A 19469-nucleotide genomic window follows, 5' to 3' on the forward strand; every position below is an offset into this window, starting at 1 on the left:
ACAGACGTAGCGATACCGAATTCAATTCAATTTTATTTATACAGCGCCAAATCACAACAACAGTCGCCTCAAGGCGATTTATATTGAATGACAGGAACATCAGGAAGAAGGAACACGAGAAGCAGGAGAAGTTCCAAGGGCTCAGAGAAGAAGAGTGCAGTCCTAGGAACAGCTAAGATACTGTACAGGACCTGGGAGCTTGAAGGTTAGCCTGCTAGGCTACACTTTGTTAAGAATAATCATTTGTATTAGATTTTATTTATCATATTTTTACCTTGTCCCTTCACTGTATGGAAACCAAGTGTTTCTTGCTGTCAATCCAAACTCTTTCCTAGGAACCTCTATGGACTCAGAAGCCTTCATCAGAGGAATGATGTCTGCCTTGTCCTATTGTAGAGGCTCCACATTTGTGTCTCCAGCAGACATTGCTCAATGGGCATACTGGAGGAAAGTTATCTGTGGTGATGCTGCATCTTGTCGTTCTGAATCTACTGCACAACTGGACAGATTCTTTCCCAGATTATATTGAACGTCTTCCGTTGTTTGTCTCCCTGTGTGAACTGTTATGAATATTGCATAGTTCATGTGGGCATCAGAAATGCAGAAGGCCTTCAGGCAACACTTGAGGCTTCAGGCACGTACTGTATTATGAATCGCTGTCTCAGTGCCAAATGTATGCTGTCTGCTAATTCCTACTGTATAAAATAGTCTTCTGAAGAGGTGACACTGTTGCCCACAAAATATATATTCCTGACAGCCACAGTTGATAAGGAGAAAAAGTTCTCATGAAATTCCATAGGACATTAATGCGATCCATTTTTGGCTCACTTACGAAGTTTGGGGTAGTAATGCGAAAACTACAGTTCTCTAAAATGTATAAAAGGGTTAGGGATCTGATACCATAAAAATTGAAATGGCATAATGTTAAGTCAAATTGTTAAATATTGTCATTGTGTTTCTTAAATTTGTAAAGTCTTGGTTCAAACTATAGGATCAAAGCCATTCCTTTGATCCTGACCACCTCTCCAGCCACTCTGTGCTGGGGGAGGTTTTATTGCAGATACATTCTCTCTGGAAGATCTGTTTCTTCTGTTGTAAGCTTCCTGCTTTTATGATCCTTTTGGTGAGCAGGAGGTCTCTCTCTCACATCATCACACACACACACACACACACACACACACACACACACACACACACACACACACACACACACACGTTAATGCACATGCATACAGGTACACACTACACACATAGTGCCTTGTTTTAGAACCATTGGGGGGTTTTACGTGGGAGGTGCTTGTGTTGTATTGTGTATTGTAACTGTCATGGGAATAAATAGCTGCAAGAGGGGCTACTTTGAAGGATTGGGCTAGAGACAGGTGAGAGCATTGCTCCACTGCCTGGTTCTGACTAAAACTAAATAATAACTTTTCATTACAATGATATTGCAAGAAAACAGCCTTACTGGGTAATTTTTGGCCCACTTTTCTCCAAACTATTTCTCTAGGCTAAATGATGGATTTTCTAAAAGTGTGATACACCATTTCCTCTCCAGCTTACGAGTTATCTGCTTTAAGCTGCGTGTTTGAGAATTATACCACGGAGTCAGGTACTTCTGATTAGAGCCTTAGTTTTCACAGGAGCTACAGTATCCAGAGTCGTACGTAGTGAGGAGGTGAAATTATTAACAAGATAATCGACCTCTGTTGGGGTAGCGTTCAGATAGCTGCTCTGCTCTGTGTTGGTACAGGGCATTGAAGATGATAACAGTGGGTGGATTATATTCTTAAACTTAGTTACAGCGCTTTCAGAAAGACATCTACTTTGATAAAGTCTACTCTCCACCGCTGTGTAATCAATTATTGTAAATGTAAATGTTATCAGGAAATGATCAGACAGGAGAGGGTTTTCAGGAAACACTGTTAAATGTTCAGTTTCTATGCCATATGTTAAAACAAGATCTAGAGTGTGATTAAAGTGGTGGGTGGGTTCTTTTACATTTTGAGAGAAGCCAATTGAGTCTAATAACAGATTAAATGCCATGTTGAGGCTGTCATTTTTAGCATCTACATGGATGTTAAAATCACCCACAATAATTATTTTATCTGAGCTGAGAACTAAATCAGATAAAAAGTCTGAGAAATTTGGGAGGGGACCAGGAGTGACATTACAGACAGAAGAGTGAAAAGAATTATCAAAAATGTTGTCTCTGATCCAAGGAGCACTTGTGGACAGTTACAGGAAGACCTGAAATCAGCAGTTACAATTGTAAAATAATTATAGAAAAACAATAAAGAAAACAATAAGTAATGCACTCAACTGCCATGGCCTGTATGCATACTCATCACACAAGACCCCCACTGCTGAATAAAAAACATAAAAAAAGCATGTTTAAAGTTTGCTGAAATACATTTAGACAAGCCTGTGAAATACTAGGGGAATACAGTCTGGTCAGATGAGACCAAAATTGAACTCTTTGGATACTATAATAATACATGACACTATGTTTGGAGGTCAAAAGGCACTGCATATCAACCCAAGAACACTATACCAACAGTGAAGTTTAGAGGTGGGAATATCATGGTGTGGGGCCATTTTGCAACATATGGCAGTGTGTACTTCATGTACACGTACTTCATATAACTGAAGGAAGAATAAATGGAAAAATGTACCGAGACATTCTTGATACAAAGCTGCTGCCCTCTACCATGATGATGAAGATGAAACAAGGTTGGATGTTTCAGCAAGACGATGATACCAAACGCACAGCCAAAGAAACTCTCTGTAGGTTTCAGAGAAAGAAAGTAAAGCTGCTAGAATATCCCAGCAAATGGCCAGGCCTGACCTGAAAGTTCATAGATGGGTTCCAAAGAACCTTGAAGATTTGAAGACTGTTTGTGTGGAAGAATAGGCAAAAAAAATAACCAACCAAGCCTTTTGTACAAAGTTCAATGATTTATCCATGTGTCAATTCTCATTATTATACATATTTTATGGACATCTGTGGTTTGATTTCTTTGCATGTGTGGATTGGATAGGTTATTAGAGACATCTGGTGACAATTTCTTGTCAATACCACCCTTAGAAATATATTTACTTAGAAAGTTGGTGACATGCTCAATACTTATTTAACCTGCTAAAACATTTAGATCGCAAACAGACAGCAGTCAACCAGGTAATAACCACTATTGGTAAATACCTGGAAAGGGAAGAAACTGATTCTGTGCTACACATGAGTTCAGATCAAGAGTAACTGTCACATGGGCACATAGCCAGTCTAGGAGTAAGAATTCTGGCTGGTTTATAGAGGATCAAATACTAATTTTATTCAATAACTTACTGTTTTTTTTATACATTTATTTGACGGCAGGGTAAACAGACAACATGTGAGTTTGTCTTTTTAGCCAAAAATCTTAATGGGATGACATGAATATTTGATCCTTATACACACAGAAATACCCCATGGTGTCCAGTGAAGACCCCGTGTAATGTTGGAAGTAAGACTTACTTTCATTCAGTTTGTCAGATCTGACATTTACATATCTCTGTGTGCAGGCCTATTCATAGTGTGCAGCTTTTCTCAGCTGCTAGAGATATTATCATACCGCAGATATCACAGACGTTTTCAAAGCTTACACACTCTGGATTTTTAAGCAAATCAAAGAAAATAGATTTTTATCAACTCCAACAATAATACTACATTTTGTTTCAAGTGCTCAAGACAAAATGCTTGGAAATTAATAATGCTTAAATCCCTAAAATAAATAAATAAATGAATAAATAAATAAATAAATAAAACACAGACAAAAACCTTCATCTGTCCTCATTCTGGATTTGGGTATTAATGAAGCTGCAGAAAGATGTTTTGAAGTTGTGTAATGTCATAATAGAATATATATCTTACCAGGAAAAGCTGTATAAACCCTACTTTAGAGCTGAAAGTTTATGCTCTCCCCCGTTCGAGGACATTGGTTTAACCCAGTAGTATTACCTGTGATAACTAATATAGCAAAGGCAGAAAGATTTGTCTAAGGTGAACTGTTCATTCTACACATAGATATTTATATTCCGATGCATCTCCCAGGACCTCAGAGAAGTCCCTACCCTCATTTGGCAGAATGACAATTAGGCCAAAGATCCAGCTAAGTCCATAAATAGCAATACTGAGACACAAAAAGCACAATGCTGCAATTACTTTTCAGTTTTAACTTAGATTGGATGAAAACTCATGAATGAAAGAACTGAGCTGTGAATAGCTCAACAATAACCACTGATACAGCAAGTAATGATTTTTGACTCTTTAATATCCACCTAAAAACAGAGGAAAAAACAATTTTCCCATTGAACTTTTTTTTATAATTCCCTTCCTCTTTAGAGCAAAAAGAGCCTCACTCATATGTACTGTACCAATGTACCTGCACATGTGAAGTGACAATAAAAGTGATTTGATTTGATTTGATTAAGTACATCAGGACTTAGTATTTAGCTCAAATAAGTCCAAAGACTTTTTTTTTCTTTAAACGGTCCATTACAGAGGAGATAAATGAATAGGTTGGTTCTCAGCAGGAAATGCCATCGTACACTGAAGTTGACCTTATACATTTCTACCATCTAGTGGCTGTTGTAAAGCACAAAAAGGCATGCACATACAAATTTAGTTACTTCAATCAGAAAAGCACACATTAGGTTTGTACAGGGTTGACCTAAACATTTAATAGTAAGTAAGTAAGTAAAATTTATTTATAAAAAATGATATTAATTTATTTATATAGCACTTTTCACAGATAAAAATCACAAAGTGCTCCACAATAAAACCAGAATTATAAATAAAATAATATAAAATAATGACAAAATTAATTAAAAGCTGGTTTGTATAAAAATGTCTTCAGCTGCTTTTTAAAGGAGTCAGTGGAGTCTAGACAGCATAAAGACAACAGAAGACAGTTCCACAGCCTTGGTGCCAGTGCCTGAAAAGCCTGAACCCCACGTGTTTTGAACCTAGGACGTGGGACTAACAGTAACCTCTGACCTGAAGACCTATGAAGCATGAGGTTTCAACAGGTCAGAGATGTACTGGGGAGCTTCACCATGAAGAGCTCTAAAAGTTACGACTAAAATTTTAAAATGAACCCTAAAATTTACTGGCAACCAATGAAGAGAAGCCAGAACTGGAGTAATGTGTGACCTCTTGTTTGTGCCAGTTAAAAGTCTGCACAGTCTGAAGGCGATCCAGAGCTGATTTGCTGAGACAAGTAAAAAGACCATTACAATAATCCAGTTGCATGCTGTTCACTCAGTGATGCTGTAAGTGTGTTTGTGTGCAAGAAAAGCGAACTACTCACAGATATAAAGATGTTAAGCAGATTTTCCAGCGTTGGCAGCTGTGGGATGAGCTTTTGGACCACTTTGCTGAAGGCCTCAAATATGGAGTGGTCATATATGCTGGTTAAATAAAAGCTGCAGGGTTAGAAAGAGAAATATGAATCAGAACTGGGGTTTTTTTTAACCATTAATAAAAAGACAGCAGTTTAGAGTTTTCAAACCTAGGAAAGGAGGCAGAGCATTCAGCTGTATGGCCCTCTACTATGGAAGCAGCTCTTAGTTTGAAAAGACAGTAGGGAGACAGACACCTTCTTTACTTTTAGGATTAGGCTTAAAACGTTTTTATTTTGATAAAGGATACAGTTAGTCAGGTGACTCTTAACCCTCCCTTAGTTATGCTACAAAAGGCTTAAGCTGTTGGGGGCTTCCTATAGTGCACTTAGTGTTCTTCACTCACCTATATTTAGTCTGTGTGTTTATATACCACTTGAGTTTATTTCTGTGAGGGGTTTCCTATTGAAAAGAAATTTGTCTTTCCCACTGTCGCCAAGTGCTTACACATAGGGGGTCATATCAATGTTGGGATTTCTTTCTAATATTGTATTCTTTACCTTACAATATAAACCACCTTGAGGTGAGTGTTTTCATATAAAATTGAATCAAACTGAACCGAATCAAAAGAGTTTCAAGATCCAATAATTGCAGTTTCTGTAATTTAAAAAGAAGCTGGTAACAACCCATCCAATCAACACATGCAAAGAAATCAAACCATATATGTCCATAAACTAAGTTATGTGTAATAATGAGGCGGAAACCTTACTGAAATGTATTTAAGACTTCCTAAAAAAGCCTTTGTTGGTGATAGCTTCAAGTAAACTAGTTGTACGCATTGCGCAGGTATGATTTTGCCCCATTCTTCTATACAATCAGTCTTCAAATCCTGAAGGTTCTGTAGGCCTCTTCTATGAAATTTGAGCTTTAGCTGTTTGCCAGAGATTTTCAACTACATTCAGGTTAGGCTGGCCATTGGTTGGGCCATTCTCTGAAACCTATAGATTTTCCTTGGCTGTGTTTGGGATCATTGTCTTGCTGAAACGTCCACCCTCATTTCATCTTCATCATACTGCAGATGGCAGCAGATTTCTATCACTGTTCCAGTGCCAGTCTGTCAGTGAATACTATTATTCCTGTCAAACAATCGTTTTGTAGGTTCAGTGGTTCACTGCAGTGCCTGGTAAAGATACCATTTAACATTGCTTTCTTGCCAAGTTATCAGTTATGTGTAGACAAAACATTAATTTATACCTGGAGTTAGAAGATGTTTTGTGCTTGAATGATTCATATGTCAGTGTTAGGAGGTTTAACAAAAAAACATTCCTCTAAAAATGGGTGGATACACAGGGTTTCCAACTGCTTGTGTTCTGGTTCTATTCCTATATAAAAGGCATTGAAAAGCACCTGTTGTGGAAGTTTTCCATTAAGTAAAGCCTGCAGACAAGCGGTGAGCGGTAGCTAACATTCTTTAATCAAAACAAAGAACAGACAACCAAGCTTGGTGAAGTTCCTGCATGATCGCGGGGCAGACGGTCAGCAGAGTCTCCCTGAGCCTAGCATGGCTCTCAGTTAAATACCTTCTCCAGGAACAAAAGGCAGTACACAGCTGTTTCACACCTTAAGGTTCACACTCCCTTGCTACTAGGACTGGGCGATATATCGAGTTTTTTAAAAAGATCTACATATTTTTATACGAGCTATAAGATGTGACAATATCGTTTATATCGATATAGTATATGTTATGTTATAATTATACTTGTGGAGCCGCAAGTTTGCCTCTCTTTTGTCCACTTTTGTCTCTACGCAACGTTACTGGGCCTCTGAACACAACTCCCCCTCCCCCATAGCTTCACCTGCAGGCAACACCAAGATGGACACGGCAAATCTCTGTTAACGAGTTACCGCGGATCGCTCCGTGCGTGGGGCTGGACGGCGTCAACGTGTTAGCGCGCTAACCGCGCTAACGACATGCAGGGGCTGCACGGCCTAAAATCCTTTTATTTTCTCAAAAATCGACAGTGCGCTTTATGTATGAATTCTGGTTGTGCTTACTTTCCGCGAACCGATTTTATGTGGAACACGGCGCTCAGCAATCTGTCAAAAAATGTTTTAGTACGACTTTGCTAAGCTACGGAGCTGCACTGCTTGATGGATTGTTGGAGCATTACGACTACCGTGGTCTGGAGCCTCGCGGAGCAATACGTACTGTGCTTCAACGTAATATTACCGTATTGTGTGTGTATAAGGACCATAAATGGCACCTATTAAGAGACATGGTTACGGAGCGGATTTCAAACTCCAGGCTGTCAGTCACCCAGTAGAACTTGGGAATAGAGCAGCTCTGAAATCTGTCTGTCTTTGTTATTATGCTCAGCATCTTTTAGTTTACATTTTGACTCCACAATTGTGAGCTTTTTGTTATGCACAAAAACAACATTGTTTTCTTTTATTTATGGAGCATTATTATTTAATAAATGCTGATAATTTATTTTCAAGTAATTTCTTCATGTACATCTACGCTGTATGTTAACAAAAGTACCTGTGTGACATCTGGGACACAGCTTTGACTGAGAACTCTTTTTGTTCTTACCTAAAATATCGAGATATATATCGTATATCGCCATCCAGCAAAAAAATATCGAGATATGAATTTTGGGTCATATTGCCCAGTCCTACTTGCTACCTCCCAGAGTCGTCGAAGAGACAAAAGATTCTTCCTGTGGAGTTGTCTGCTTCCCCCCAGCTTCCTTACCGGACCCCCCACCATCTGTCTAACTGCATGAGTGTGAGACATGCTAAAATTCAGTGGCACTAAGGCATTATACAATAAAATAATGTGAATAATACATAAATACAAGAAATTCTTATACACACCATTGTCACTTTGCAGTTAAATATACTTGCTACACTAACTATGGCGGAATATGTCTAATATGGAGGAATTTCTGAATTTACAAATCTGAGGTTGTGGATAGACTGAAACTCCTGGACCCTGACATCTCCACTGAGAAGGAATTGAATGGCGTATGAGACACATTCAAAAGCATACTATAAATAATTGACTTCTCTTTGAACTGGAAGACAGTGGCATTGCCACAACAGAGGAAAAAGTCTTAAACTAGGAAAAACCTCCCTATTTGGATGCAAGGGAGGATTTAGATGCTGTGAGTCTTGCTTGCTCTGAGGAGAGATTCATTATGGCAGCGTACTGTCACTGAGAGAAAAGCTGAACTATCGATAATTTCTACAAGACAGTGCTGGATTTTTTTGTAGAGTTTTTGAAGTTTACTCTATCGCAGTGGTTCCCAAAGTGGGGGGCGCACAGCCATTGCAGGGGGCCGTGGTATGAATAAAAAAAAAGACAAATAGTAGTGGTAGCTGCTTCTACACTGCTAGCATAATGGACAGGTTTTTGACAGGGCTCCCACACAAACACAAAGTGGAAGATGAAGCATCGCCAAATATGCTTCCAAACCAACTTCCTTCCAAGCCAAAGACTAGAAAATATAATGAAGCACATCTTGCCTTTGGCTTCACCTGCACAACAATGGGTAATGAAGGCACAAAGTTTTCTTTGTTAAGATGATCCCACACTGCTTGATGATGAGTTTCAGGCTCTGAGTAGACCAATCCATGACTGATAAAGTTCCACTGTGTGTTTTTCTATCTGGGTATGCTTTTACTGCATTGGCAGTGTGTTTGAGATCACTGTCACGCTGAAAAATGAAGCTGTTATCACTTAGATGCTTTGAAGATGATGTAGCATTGTGGATCAACATCTGATGGAACTTTTCTGTGTTCATAGTTCCATAATTATTGAAAAGATCCCCAACACCACTGGCTGAAATGCAGCTCCACAACAGAGGGCCCACTGTCTTTTAGGGCATTTTTATAAACCTGTAGTTTGTTTACTCTGGTCTGAAACAGTTAAGTTGTAAACTTGTAGCTTTTCCCTGTAATTCAGTTGATTTTCACACAGAAAAATCCAATTGAACTCCAAATAAACTGTAAGGAGTCTAAATTTCACCTGGACACCAGCTCTTTTACCTCTCCTCCTCCGTGATTTGCATGGACCCAAAAGGGTGCTGTTGGCGACATCTGTCAAAAATCCAGACACCGGCGGCGGAGGAGGGAAGAAGCCATTGTATGAAGGAGCGATATCCAGGCCCACCATAGAGGAGCGAATAGATAGTAGTGTCAGACGATCATAGACTAGGGCAGGCAATACATCAGAGACAAAAACGGAGAGCAGGACAGTCAGAAACAGCAGCATAACAGAGCGAGGGAAACTGCAGCCAGCAGTGGCAAGGCCGAACACAGGCGCCATCATACCGGAGATGGTATGGTAAATTTACAACCTACACCTGATTGTTGGGTCGGCTCAAGGCGGAATCATGTTCACACTGTAAACTAACCACCCTGGAGTTCGTTATGAACCGGGCTGAGACCACCAACTCCAATGCATAATGGGGGTTTTTTTTTCTTTGGTTGACACCTAAGTTTTATTACTCTGCTCACATCTGCTTAAGTGAACCGCACTGTGACCAACACGTACATAGTATCACAGGGTTTGTGGCATTTTGTTTTCAGTGATTTTAGTTTTCAGACTGCTGTGCAGTTTTTCACCTGTCTTATTCCCAACAATCTCCTGATATAAGGAGAAACTGATTATTCAATCAGCCCCAGCTGCCATGCCAGCCTCCCTGGCACCAGCCCTGAACCAACTGAAAAACTGCTCCTCTGCAGCAGAGCCGGAGACCACAACCCGCCACATACCCCACTGCCCAACTTAGGCCGGGGACACAACCAGATGAGTTTACTCCCTCAACCCCGCGAGCAGGAGAGGAAATCAGCCACGACTATCTGCACCCCTCACCTATGGACCAACTTGAACTTAAATAGCCAGAGAGCCAAATACCACTGAGTGACCCAGGCGTCGGTATTCTTCATGCGGTGGAGCCATTGCATGGTCAGAACAGAGGATGAATGAGCGTCCCAGGAGGCAATAACGAAGAGGGTCGACTGCCTGCAAGATTGCTAGACCGTTCTTCTCCACTGTGCTGTATCGGGACTTCCTCTTCCGGCTGACGAACACAATAGGGTGGTCGATCCCACTTACCTGCTGTGACAAAACGGCCCCCAGCCCTCTGTTCAAGGCATCCATCAGCAGAATGAAAGGGAGGGAGGGAAAGTTAGGAGCATGGGGCAGGGGTTCCCCAAAGAGAGCATGCCTGGCACTGCGCCATTCACTGGACCAAATCTAGGACACCCTTTCAGGCAAGGTCAGTTAAAGGGCTTGTTTTTTTCCGTGAAGTCAAGCGCAAACTGGAGGTAGTAAAATGGTAAATGGCTTGTATTTGTATAGTGCTTTACTTAGTCCCTATGGACTCCAATGCGCTTTACACTACATTCAGTCATCCACCCATTCACACACTGGTGACGGCAAGCTGCATTGTAGCCACAGCTGCCCTGGGGCGCACCGACAGAAGCTCCACCAGGCCCTCTGACCACCACCAGTAGGCAATGGGTCAAGTGTTTTGCCCAAGGACACAACACCCGAGACTGTTGGAGCCGGGGCTCAAACCGGCAACCTTCCGATTACAAGACGAACTGCCAACTCTTGAACCACAATCGCCCCGTAGTAGTCAGCCTCCCCCAAGAACTGCCTAACCTAAGCGGGCAGCATGTGATGGGTGCTGTCTTATCTGTTTGGGGGGTTCGTTTGGACGGTGGGAGACAGACTTTTTGAGGTTGGCTATGACTCCAGCACCGTAGCCACTCAACTAAATATCATCCGCCCAGATGTCGCTGTTGATCATCAAGTAAGCAGCAGTATATGCAGCATGTGGATGCAAGAGCCAGTCCATGAGGTTATGGAAGGTGGCTGTGGTTCTGAACAAGCCAAGCGGAAGTGTGACAAAATGCTACAAACCGTACATAGTGGAGAAGGCAGTTTTTTCTTAGATTCAGGGTGGCAACATTAAATTTCATTTTTAGATGGGTTTTAGACCTTCGGTTTTCTTTAATTACATCCATACCGTATTGACTACCTGGTCAGTCCAGGACTACCTGCCTGATGCCTTCAAAACTGAGGAAGGAAGAAGTAGATCACTACCCGAGCCTCCCCAGAAAGCAGAGGCAACAGGCCGAGTGACCATTTTTCTTCCAAGCCACAAGTACACTTCCAGCGTGGCTTAGAAGACTTCCAGGATCATGCCTGGGTCATCTCCCTCCTCAAACCCAGGGCTGGTGGGTGTTGTGACAGTGACAGTTGAGTTCGTTGCAAAAATACTTTCATTCCTATACAAATCTAATGGACCTCTGTCAACACTCTGCTATTGAGATTATGTTTTCAGTCACTCTTTTCAGATCATTACAGTTTCAGAAAGGAGAATTATCTAGGATATCACTAGCTAATGACTAGTGATTAACAAGTTCTTAGAAGCATGCAGTTTTACAGCCAAACTCATGACGCCAAAATTGCAACTTACTTCTGATTTAACCCTTTTAGCACTTAAATGCACCTCTCCATTGATTAGTGAGCAATAATCGAAACAGCAAGGTGTTTTGCTTTACCAACATGTAATATCTAGGACTGTCACAGATTTACATAAACATCGTCAGCACAAAATGACCGTTAATTAATTCTGTGGCTTTTAAATATGTACACAACAACTGAACTAATATACAAAAGAGAAAGGATTGAAAGTTGAAAGAGGTGTTTAAAAGGGGAAAGAACTATTAATTAACTGAATTGAATCATGAGTGAACAAGTACCCAATAATGCAGCCAATATCCAAATATTTTATGAAAGACATTCAAAAAAGTACTGTTGCTTAATACCACTTTTTAAAAAAATATATGCATATAATTAATCCAAACCTCAAACTCAAAATCCCTTTATAAGCTTTAGTTGACGCACAACCTTAGATGTATCTGCTCCAGTCCTGCATCTGTGAGGTCAGTGTTGGTTCGTTTGTGGATATCCCTCTGCTTCTCAATCTTGTGGTCATCAGACAAGCCATCCACTTTGTGAATGAACACTTCAAAGCTGATATCTGGGTTTACTTTGTAAGCCCTGGTCACTGTGAGATGCAGTCTACTCAGAGCTTCCACATAGTCATCCTGTCATGAAAAAGAGAAATTCCTTTTAGTCTAAGCTCTTACAGACTGTTCATCAAAAAACAAGAAGTAGACTAAATTTTAACTTGATTTTAAACCCCTTGAACTAAGAATGACACTTCAATCCCAGTAGTTGAAAAAGGCAAGTCCTGTACCAAAATAAAACAAACAGCCCCAATAAACAAGAATTTAGAACACAAAATGTTTTTTACTTGAGCTAAACACTGCACCAGCATTACAGCCGAATTGGATTTTCTTGTTTCTTAGTACAGGGATACCTCAATTTTGCAAAGGTTAAGTATCTAGGAATCTAGGAAAAAAAGCAAGATATATGACTGCCACGGTGGGCTGTGCGTGTATGTGTGCGCGCGTGTGCATGCGCCTTAAGTCCTCCCACCTTGCCACACCCCCATTTATATTTCCCTTCTCCTTTTCTCTCCTACTGATTTCCATGAACTAACTTCAAGCCATCACACAAACATGTCAGTTAAAGCCCATCCACAAAAGTCTGTTAAAAAAATCACCATTAAAACTTAAGTATTAAAAATGATTTAGGGTTCATCATAGCACAGAAACAGAACTAGTGAAGGTTACTAATGATCAATGTTCCCTCTAATTTTTCATGTGTCTGAGCGAACACAAAAACTCCCTGAGCGGTCCCTTGGACCACTGTGAGCAACATTAGACGTGTGCACTGTGGTCACGCCAGCATCGAATACATCCAAGTTACCTGGTTTATTAAAATAACAAAATTACAGCATTTATGTTAGACTACTTTTAATTAACTGCTTTAGCCCACTTACAATGAAAATTTTAAAAAAATCTTGTTCATGACCTGTGTAGCACGTTAACACTATTGGAAGTAAAAATAACTTGAACTCCAATTTTGAAAACACAACTTTAGCTTTTATAAAGCTCTGACTTGTATTATGAGTTTGTGGTCTGGGAGAGAGTCCTGTAACTATCTGTCTGCAAAATACAGTATATAATGACCAATGTTGGGTAATTAATTATATTGTTACTTCTTCAAAAAAGTAACTGAGTTATGCAAACAACAACGTTTTTTGCAGCTGTTTACCTAGAAATGCAGCCAAGGCAGGGTTTTTTTTGTTGTTGTTTTTTACTTTTATTGCCAAAAATAACAAGGCAGTTCACATCAACAACATGACCCGAGACCAAATCTGCAGTATATAATGGTGCGGGATATTCAAAAACTTAATTTAAAAGGAAAAACATATATACACATATACATATAAATACATACATACATACATACCAATACCTAAGCACAGATGTAACAATGTTAAGGTTTGAGTGTCCTTTCAAGATATTTTATAATTGGTCTCCATTTTTTCTCAAAGGTTGGCACTGTTAGTTGTAGTTGAGCTGTTATCCATTCCATCGTATAGACATGTCTAGTTTTCAGAAGCCACTGGGCAACTGTGGGTGTTTCTGGTTTGAGACAGTGAATTGTTATCATTTTTCTTTATCTACTTTTAAATAGAAAGGTTTTCAGTGGAGTTCTAAAAAGCCTTAATTTAACCTTCCAGTCAAATTCCTTCCACATTTGACTACCCGCCCCTCTGTGGCAGCCACAGCAGACACTCTCCCATGTGACATCATCCAAAATTATATTGAGTTCCATTTCCCATTGTTGTTTTATATGATAGGTATTAGCAGACATGTCAATCAGCAGTTTCGGGTAGATCAAAGACACTTGGTTTATCAATGTACCCGACTTTTCAAGCAGTTTTATAAAATGGTTTTCTAAGCCGATTGGTTCTCTTCTAATATTGTTCCAATCTTTATGCTTTGTAATGTAGTCCATTAACTGTAAGTATCTAAAATGGTCCCCTGGGGATAAAGCATATTTAGCCCTTAGCCGAGCAAAACTTTTAAGAGTATTCTTTTTTTTTATGTTTCAAACTTTATTAGATTTTAATAAAAATTAAAAATTAAAAAAAAGATAACAGAATGGACATTCCCAGTAACAACAACAGAACAAATTGAGAATCAATGAGAAATAAAAAGTGTAATCCGATCCATTAAATATCAAAAAGCACCTCACAAAACTGGCAACACGGCGTAACTCGGCTCATAACCGTAGCACGTTGGAGCAGTGTGGTCACGTGATAGAGCGACTGTGTGTATTTGGAGCCTCGCTACCAAACCAGCATTTCATCTCTGAGGAAGTGATCCCAGAGTAAGTAAAGCAAGTGTGTAAGTTCTTCTCTGAATGTTTGTAAAGCATTCCCACGTTAAACTTAACAACCGATATATGGAGCGACTATCTCTCCCTCTCTTGCTGCTAATTCAATCATGAAACTGCTTAATCATCAGCTGATCGGCTTTTCTGTCACGAGTCCGCCTCTCTTCTTTGTTTTTGGCCCACTTTGCACCAGAAAGAGGAAACCAGCGGCTGAACAACAGCAGAATGGTTAAGCTTGATAAGCTGTTGTTAGAATTTATTTAATATTACTTTTACACCAGGGACAGACAACCATTCCACTCACATTCACTCACATTCACACCTAGTGACAATTTGGATTATCCAATTAACCTATCCCCACAAGCTGCATGTCTTTGGACGGTGGGAGGAAGCCGGAGTACCCGGAGAGAACCCACGCAAACACGGGGAGAACATGCAAACTCCACACAGAAAGACCCCGGCCTGATGGTGGAATTGAACTCAGGACCTTCTTGCTGTGCGGCAACAGTGCTAACCACCTGCCACCGTGCTGCCAATAATTTAATTATTTAATTATTCTTGAAAAATAATTTATTTCTGTGCATTTTTTTTCACACTGCATCAAATTAAAGTTGATTACGTCGATTAAGCATCATGAGGTGGGGTGGTTCCCTATTTTTTTTTTTTGCTGGGAGTTTGCAACCCTATTAGTTAGGTTGCTTAATATTTCTGCTAAGTACTCTTTAAAATACCAGAATAGGAAGGATGGAGCAGGTTTAAGTTTATTAGATTGATCAGTATTGCTGAACTATGAAATATTTTGGGTGCAGTGTATTTTTTACATATATAACAGAATAGCTTTAGTGTTGTTGTTTATTTAAACCTGAGTATGAACTTATACAAAATGCAGCAAGATATAAAAAAAACAAAAAACAGTTTTGATTAAAACAACACACTATATCGGTTTCATATCGGTATCGGCAGATATCCAAATTTATGATATCGGTATCGGGCATAAAAAAAGTGGTATCATGCCATCTCTAGTCTATATGATAATTTTTCGTAAGCTGCCACTTGTCCCAAAGAGGTATACCACTGAGAGAAGGTAGGAGTCGAAGCCTTCCACTCTTTCACCAGCAACTTCCTCCCCAGCATAATCGCCGTTTGTACCCAATGAGCAAGAGAAGTGGATAAGTGACTCAAAGCTGAAGGGAAACTCCCAGCACTCCCAGTGCTTGCTTGGAAGTTTAGGGGTTTTTTTCGCTGTAAAAAGAAGTTTTCTTCCCACGCACAACGAACACTAATGTTTTTGTCACTTTTTATGGAATCAAACTCAAAATAAGGTCAGTACTTCCAAGCTTTAAACGCTGCACGTATAGATACCCACTGCGTTTCTGAATCATGAATAATCCAGACAGCCATTGATTTTAATTGAGCTGCCCATTAGTACATTCTGAAGTTAGGCAACTTGAGGCCCCCTTTCTTTTCCAGACATTAAGATTTTGACTCTGACCCTTGGTCGTTTATTCTGCCAGATAAATTTAGATGTAATGCTTTCTAATAATTTGAATGCAGACTGTGGGATCAAAATGGGTAGGTTCTGAAATAGGAATAGTAGGCGTGGAAGAATATTCATCCTTATACATTCAATCCTCCCCATAAACGTGAGTGGGAGTAGGTTCCATCTGTCCAAGTCCCCCTTAATCTCCTTGAACAACCGGCCATAATTGAGTGCAAGTAACTGATTGGTTTTAGGAGCAATAATTACCCCCAAGTATCTGACGCCCTGTTTGGAGTGTCTAAAAGATACAAGATGATCTAGCTGTGTGGGCCAGTTGCCAACAATCATTAACGCCTCAGATTTATTTGTATTTATTTTATAACCTGACACTGTACCATAATCTTTAAGGTTGCTCAGAAGGGCCGGGACAGAGGTGACCGGATTCTCTAAAAATAGCAGAATATCATCTGCGAAAAGTGACAGCTTATGTTGTGTATTGGTTTCATCTCTAATTCCTTGTATGAGAGGGTTGGATTTTTATATAGTGTTTGGACCCATGAGATAAAAGTCTCATTGAAGCCCATGTGCCTGAGAGTCTGTTGCAGGAAGTCCCAATCTACCCGGTCAAAGGCCTTTTCCGCATCCAGGCTCAAGAACATTGATGAGGTGTCCCTTTCCTGTGCCATAATCTGAAGATTGAGGGCCCTTCTAACATTATCTGAACCTTGCCTATGGGAAATAAAACCTGTTTGGTCAGGTTTCACTATTTTTTTTATGTTTTTGGATTCTATTTGCAATAATGGCTGTAAGAATTTTTAAATCAACACAAAGCAGGCTGATAGGGTGATAAGACATGCATAAAGTCGGGTCCTTGCTTTCTTTATGGATGACACTAATAATAGCTTCAGACCATGACTGGGGGGGATCACCTTTAAATAATGCATAATTATAAACTTTGCATAACAATGGTGTTAGGTCTTTTTCAAAAAAATTGTAATACTCCCCAGGCAGGCCATCCACTCCGGGAGACTTGTTGTTTTTCACTTTTCCAATACTGTCTTTTATTTCTTCAATGGTGATTGAATTTGTTATTAGTTCAGCCTCTTCCTGAGACAGTTTACTAAGATTGATCGGGTTAAGAAATTGTTCAATCTTTTCAATCTTATTTGGGACATTTTCTTCTTTATATAATTCCTGGTAATACAGAGAAAATGCTTTTGCAACTTCCTTAGGTTGGCATACTATTTTTCCGGAGTGTGGATATTTGATTTTATGAATAACCCTACTTGATTGCTCTTTACGCAGCTGAAATGCCAGCAGTCGGCTTGCCCGATTGCCGTGTTGGTAGTACTTTTGATTAACAAAGCATAGTTGTCCCTCCGCCTTATACGTTAGTAAATTATCCAACTTTTTCCTCTGCTCTTTCAATGAGTTCAAAGTCTTTAGTTACCTCATAGACTTTTTCTAATTTCTTAATTTTGTTTTCTAGTTCTGTTTGTTCTGCTAGTCTCTCTTTTTTCAGTCTTGATGAAACTGCTATAATATTATCTGTCAAATAACTTTTGGCACTCTCCCACAAGATTGAAGGGGACACCTCATTATTATCATTGAATTGAATATATTCAGTCTGAAGTTCTTGTCGAGTTGTTTCATTATTCAAGATAGATACATTGGCTCTCCAATATTTAAAATGATTGTTTGGATTCATTCTTAATTTCATACAAACTGGGGCGTGATCAGAGATAGTGATTGCTTCTATGCTACACTGTCTAGTCCTATAAAGGTCCGTCCTAGGCATTAAAAACATGTCTATCCTTGAATGGCTGCAATGTACATGTGAATAAAAAGTAAAATCTTTTTCTTGGGGGTGCAACTGGCGCCATGCATCCACTAGGCCCAATTCCTTAATCATTGTATTTAAACTACAAGATTTTGAGGTTCCGGTGATGTCACCCCACCGAATGGCAGCTTAACGAGTAGCTCTCTCTCATAATTAATTCTTTCCCCCCGTAAAGCGTCTAAATTACTAAAAATCTTTCGACATACAGTAAAGGTATACGCGGGGTGAACATCGGGAAAAGAGACAAGCAGAAAGGGTCGGCAGAGGAATGTACAATTGAAGGGCTTCCTGCAGCAGCGTCACCACCTCGATACGAAGCTAATGCTATGGCTAGTGCGGAGGAAGATTCTGCTTTATCCACGATACTGGAAGAAATACGGGACTTTCAGAGAGAGTTCCAAGATTTCAAGTCTGACCTGGTCAGAGTCAACAATAAGATAACCGAAGCAGAGACCCGTATTGCGAAAGTGGAAGACCAAGTGCAAAACACAGAAAAGGTGACGCTAAAGATGCTAAAAATCATCAGCGAGCAAGAAAATAAAATTGTGGACCAGGAAAGCCGGGCCCGGCGAAAGAATCTAAGGCTGTAACGTACCCGAAGGAGCGGAGGGCTCCTCAATGCCAGCTTTCTTCGGAAAAATATTGAAGGAATGTCTCGATCTCCCCCAGGGCATAGAGCTTGGCATTGAGAGATCACATCGGGCCCTGGGAGCAGCGAGGAACCGAGAAGAAACTCCCCGCTCAATATTAATACGTTTTGCCCGCTTTACTACAAAGGAGGAAGTTTTGCGCAAAGCGTGGGCCAAGAGGACCATCCTGTTGAACGGTCAGAGAATATAATTTGACCAGGACTATGCCCCAGCCATCCTGCGGAAACATAAGGACTATGCTGAAGCTAAAAGGGCTTTGAAACAACAGAACATAAGATTTCAGACTCCCTATCCTGCTAAATTGAGGGTTTTCTATCAGGATGGAACTGTGCTCTACTCGACGGCGGAGGAGGCGACTGCGGATATGCGAACCAGGGGATTCCAGATCGCTAAAGTCACACTGAAGCAAACCCTAACGGAGCAGTTGTCAAGTTCAGTGTGGGAGACGATGGGGATGTCGCAGCGGTGCGACTAAGAGGGGCACAGAGAAAGAACCATTCGTGAGCAGTTTCAGATTTTTAGGAGGCATTCCCCCTCCACTACAGGAGACCAATGAGGATATACTACTCTGTCAAAGTGGGTGAGACAATAGATACCTTCACCCTTACTAGATGAATAGTTAAGACTATCAGAGAGATGATGGAGAAATGCACCTTAAAGGAGAAATCAGGGGGCCTTATCCTTTAGCAAGGAGAGGCTTCCCCCTGCTGGTGGGACTTACACAACATATGTGCCAGGGTCTGATAGGAATGACCCCAACCTTGGAATCACGTTTTTCTTTTTCTGTTTGGT

At 40.2% G+C, this 19469-nt stretch overlaps 1 protein-coding gene across 1 annotated transcript in view; it reads right to left on the bottom strand.

The window, feature by feature from the left end:
- rragd (ras-related GTP binding D) overlaps positions 1–19469 on the bottom strand; it is a 53628-nt gene that overhangs the window by 24592 nt on the left and 9567 nt on the right. The window contains exons 3-4 of the mRNA XM_005943518.3: positions 12302–12501; positions 5343–5457 (exon numbers count right to left, since the gene is read on the bottom strand). Coding sequence (XP_005943580.2) covers positions 5343–5457; positions 12302–12501 — 315 coding nt within the window. The remainder of the gene's footprint in view (positions 1–5342; positions 5458–12301; positions 12502–19469) is intronic.

Source organism: Haplochromis burtoni, unplaced genomic scaffold, assembly GCF_018398535.1.
Source record: "Haplochromis burtoni strain Fernald_Lab_line unplaced genomic scaffold, NCSU_Asbu1 Contig_369, whole genome shotgun sequence".
Classification (NCBI taxonomy): Eukaryota; Metazoa; Chordata; class Actinopteri; order Cichliformes; family Cichlidae; genus Haplochromis; species Haplochromis burtoni.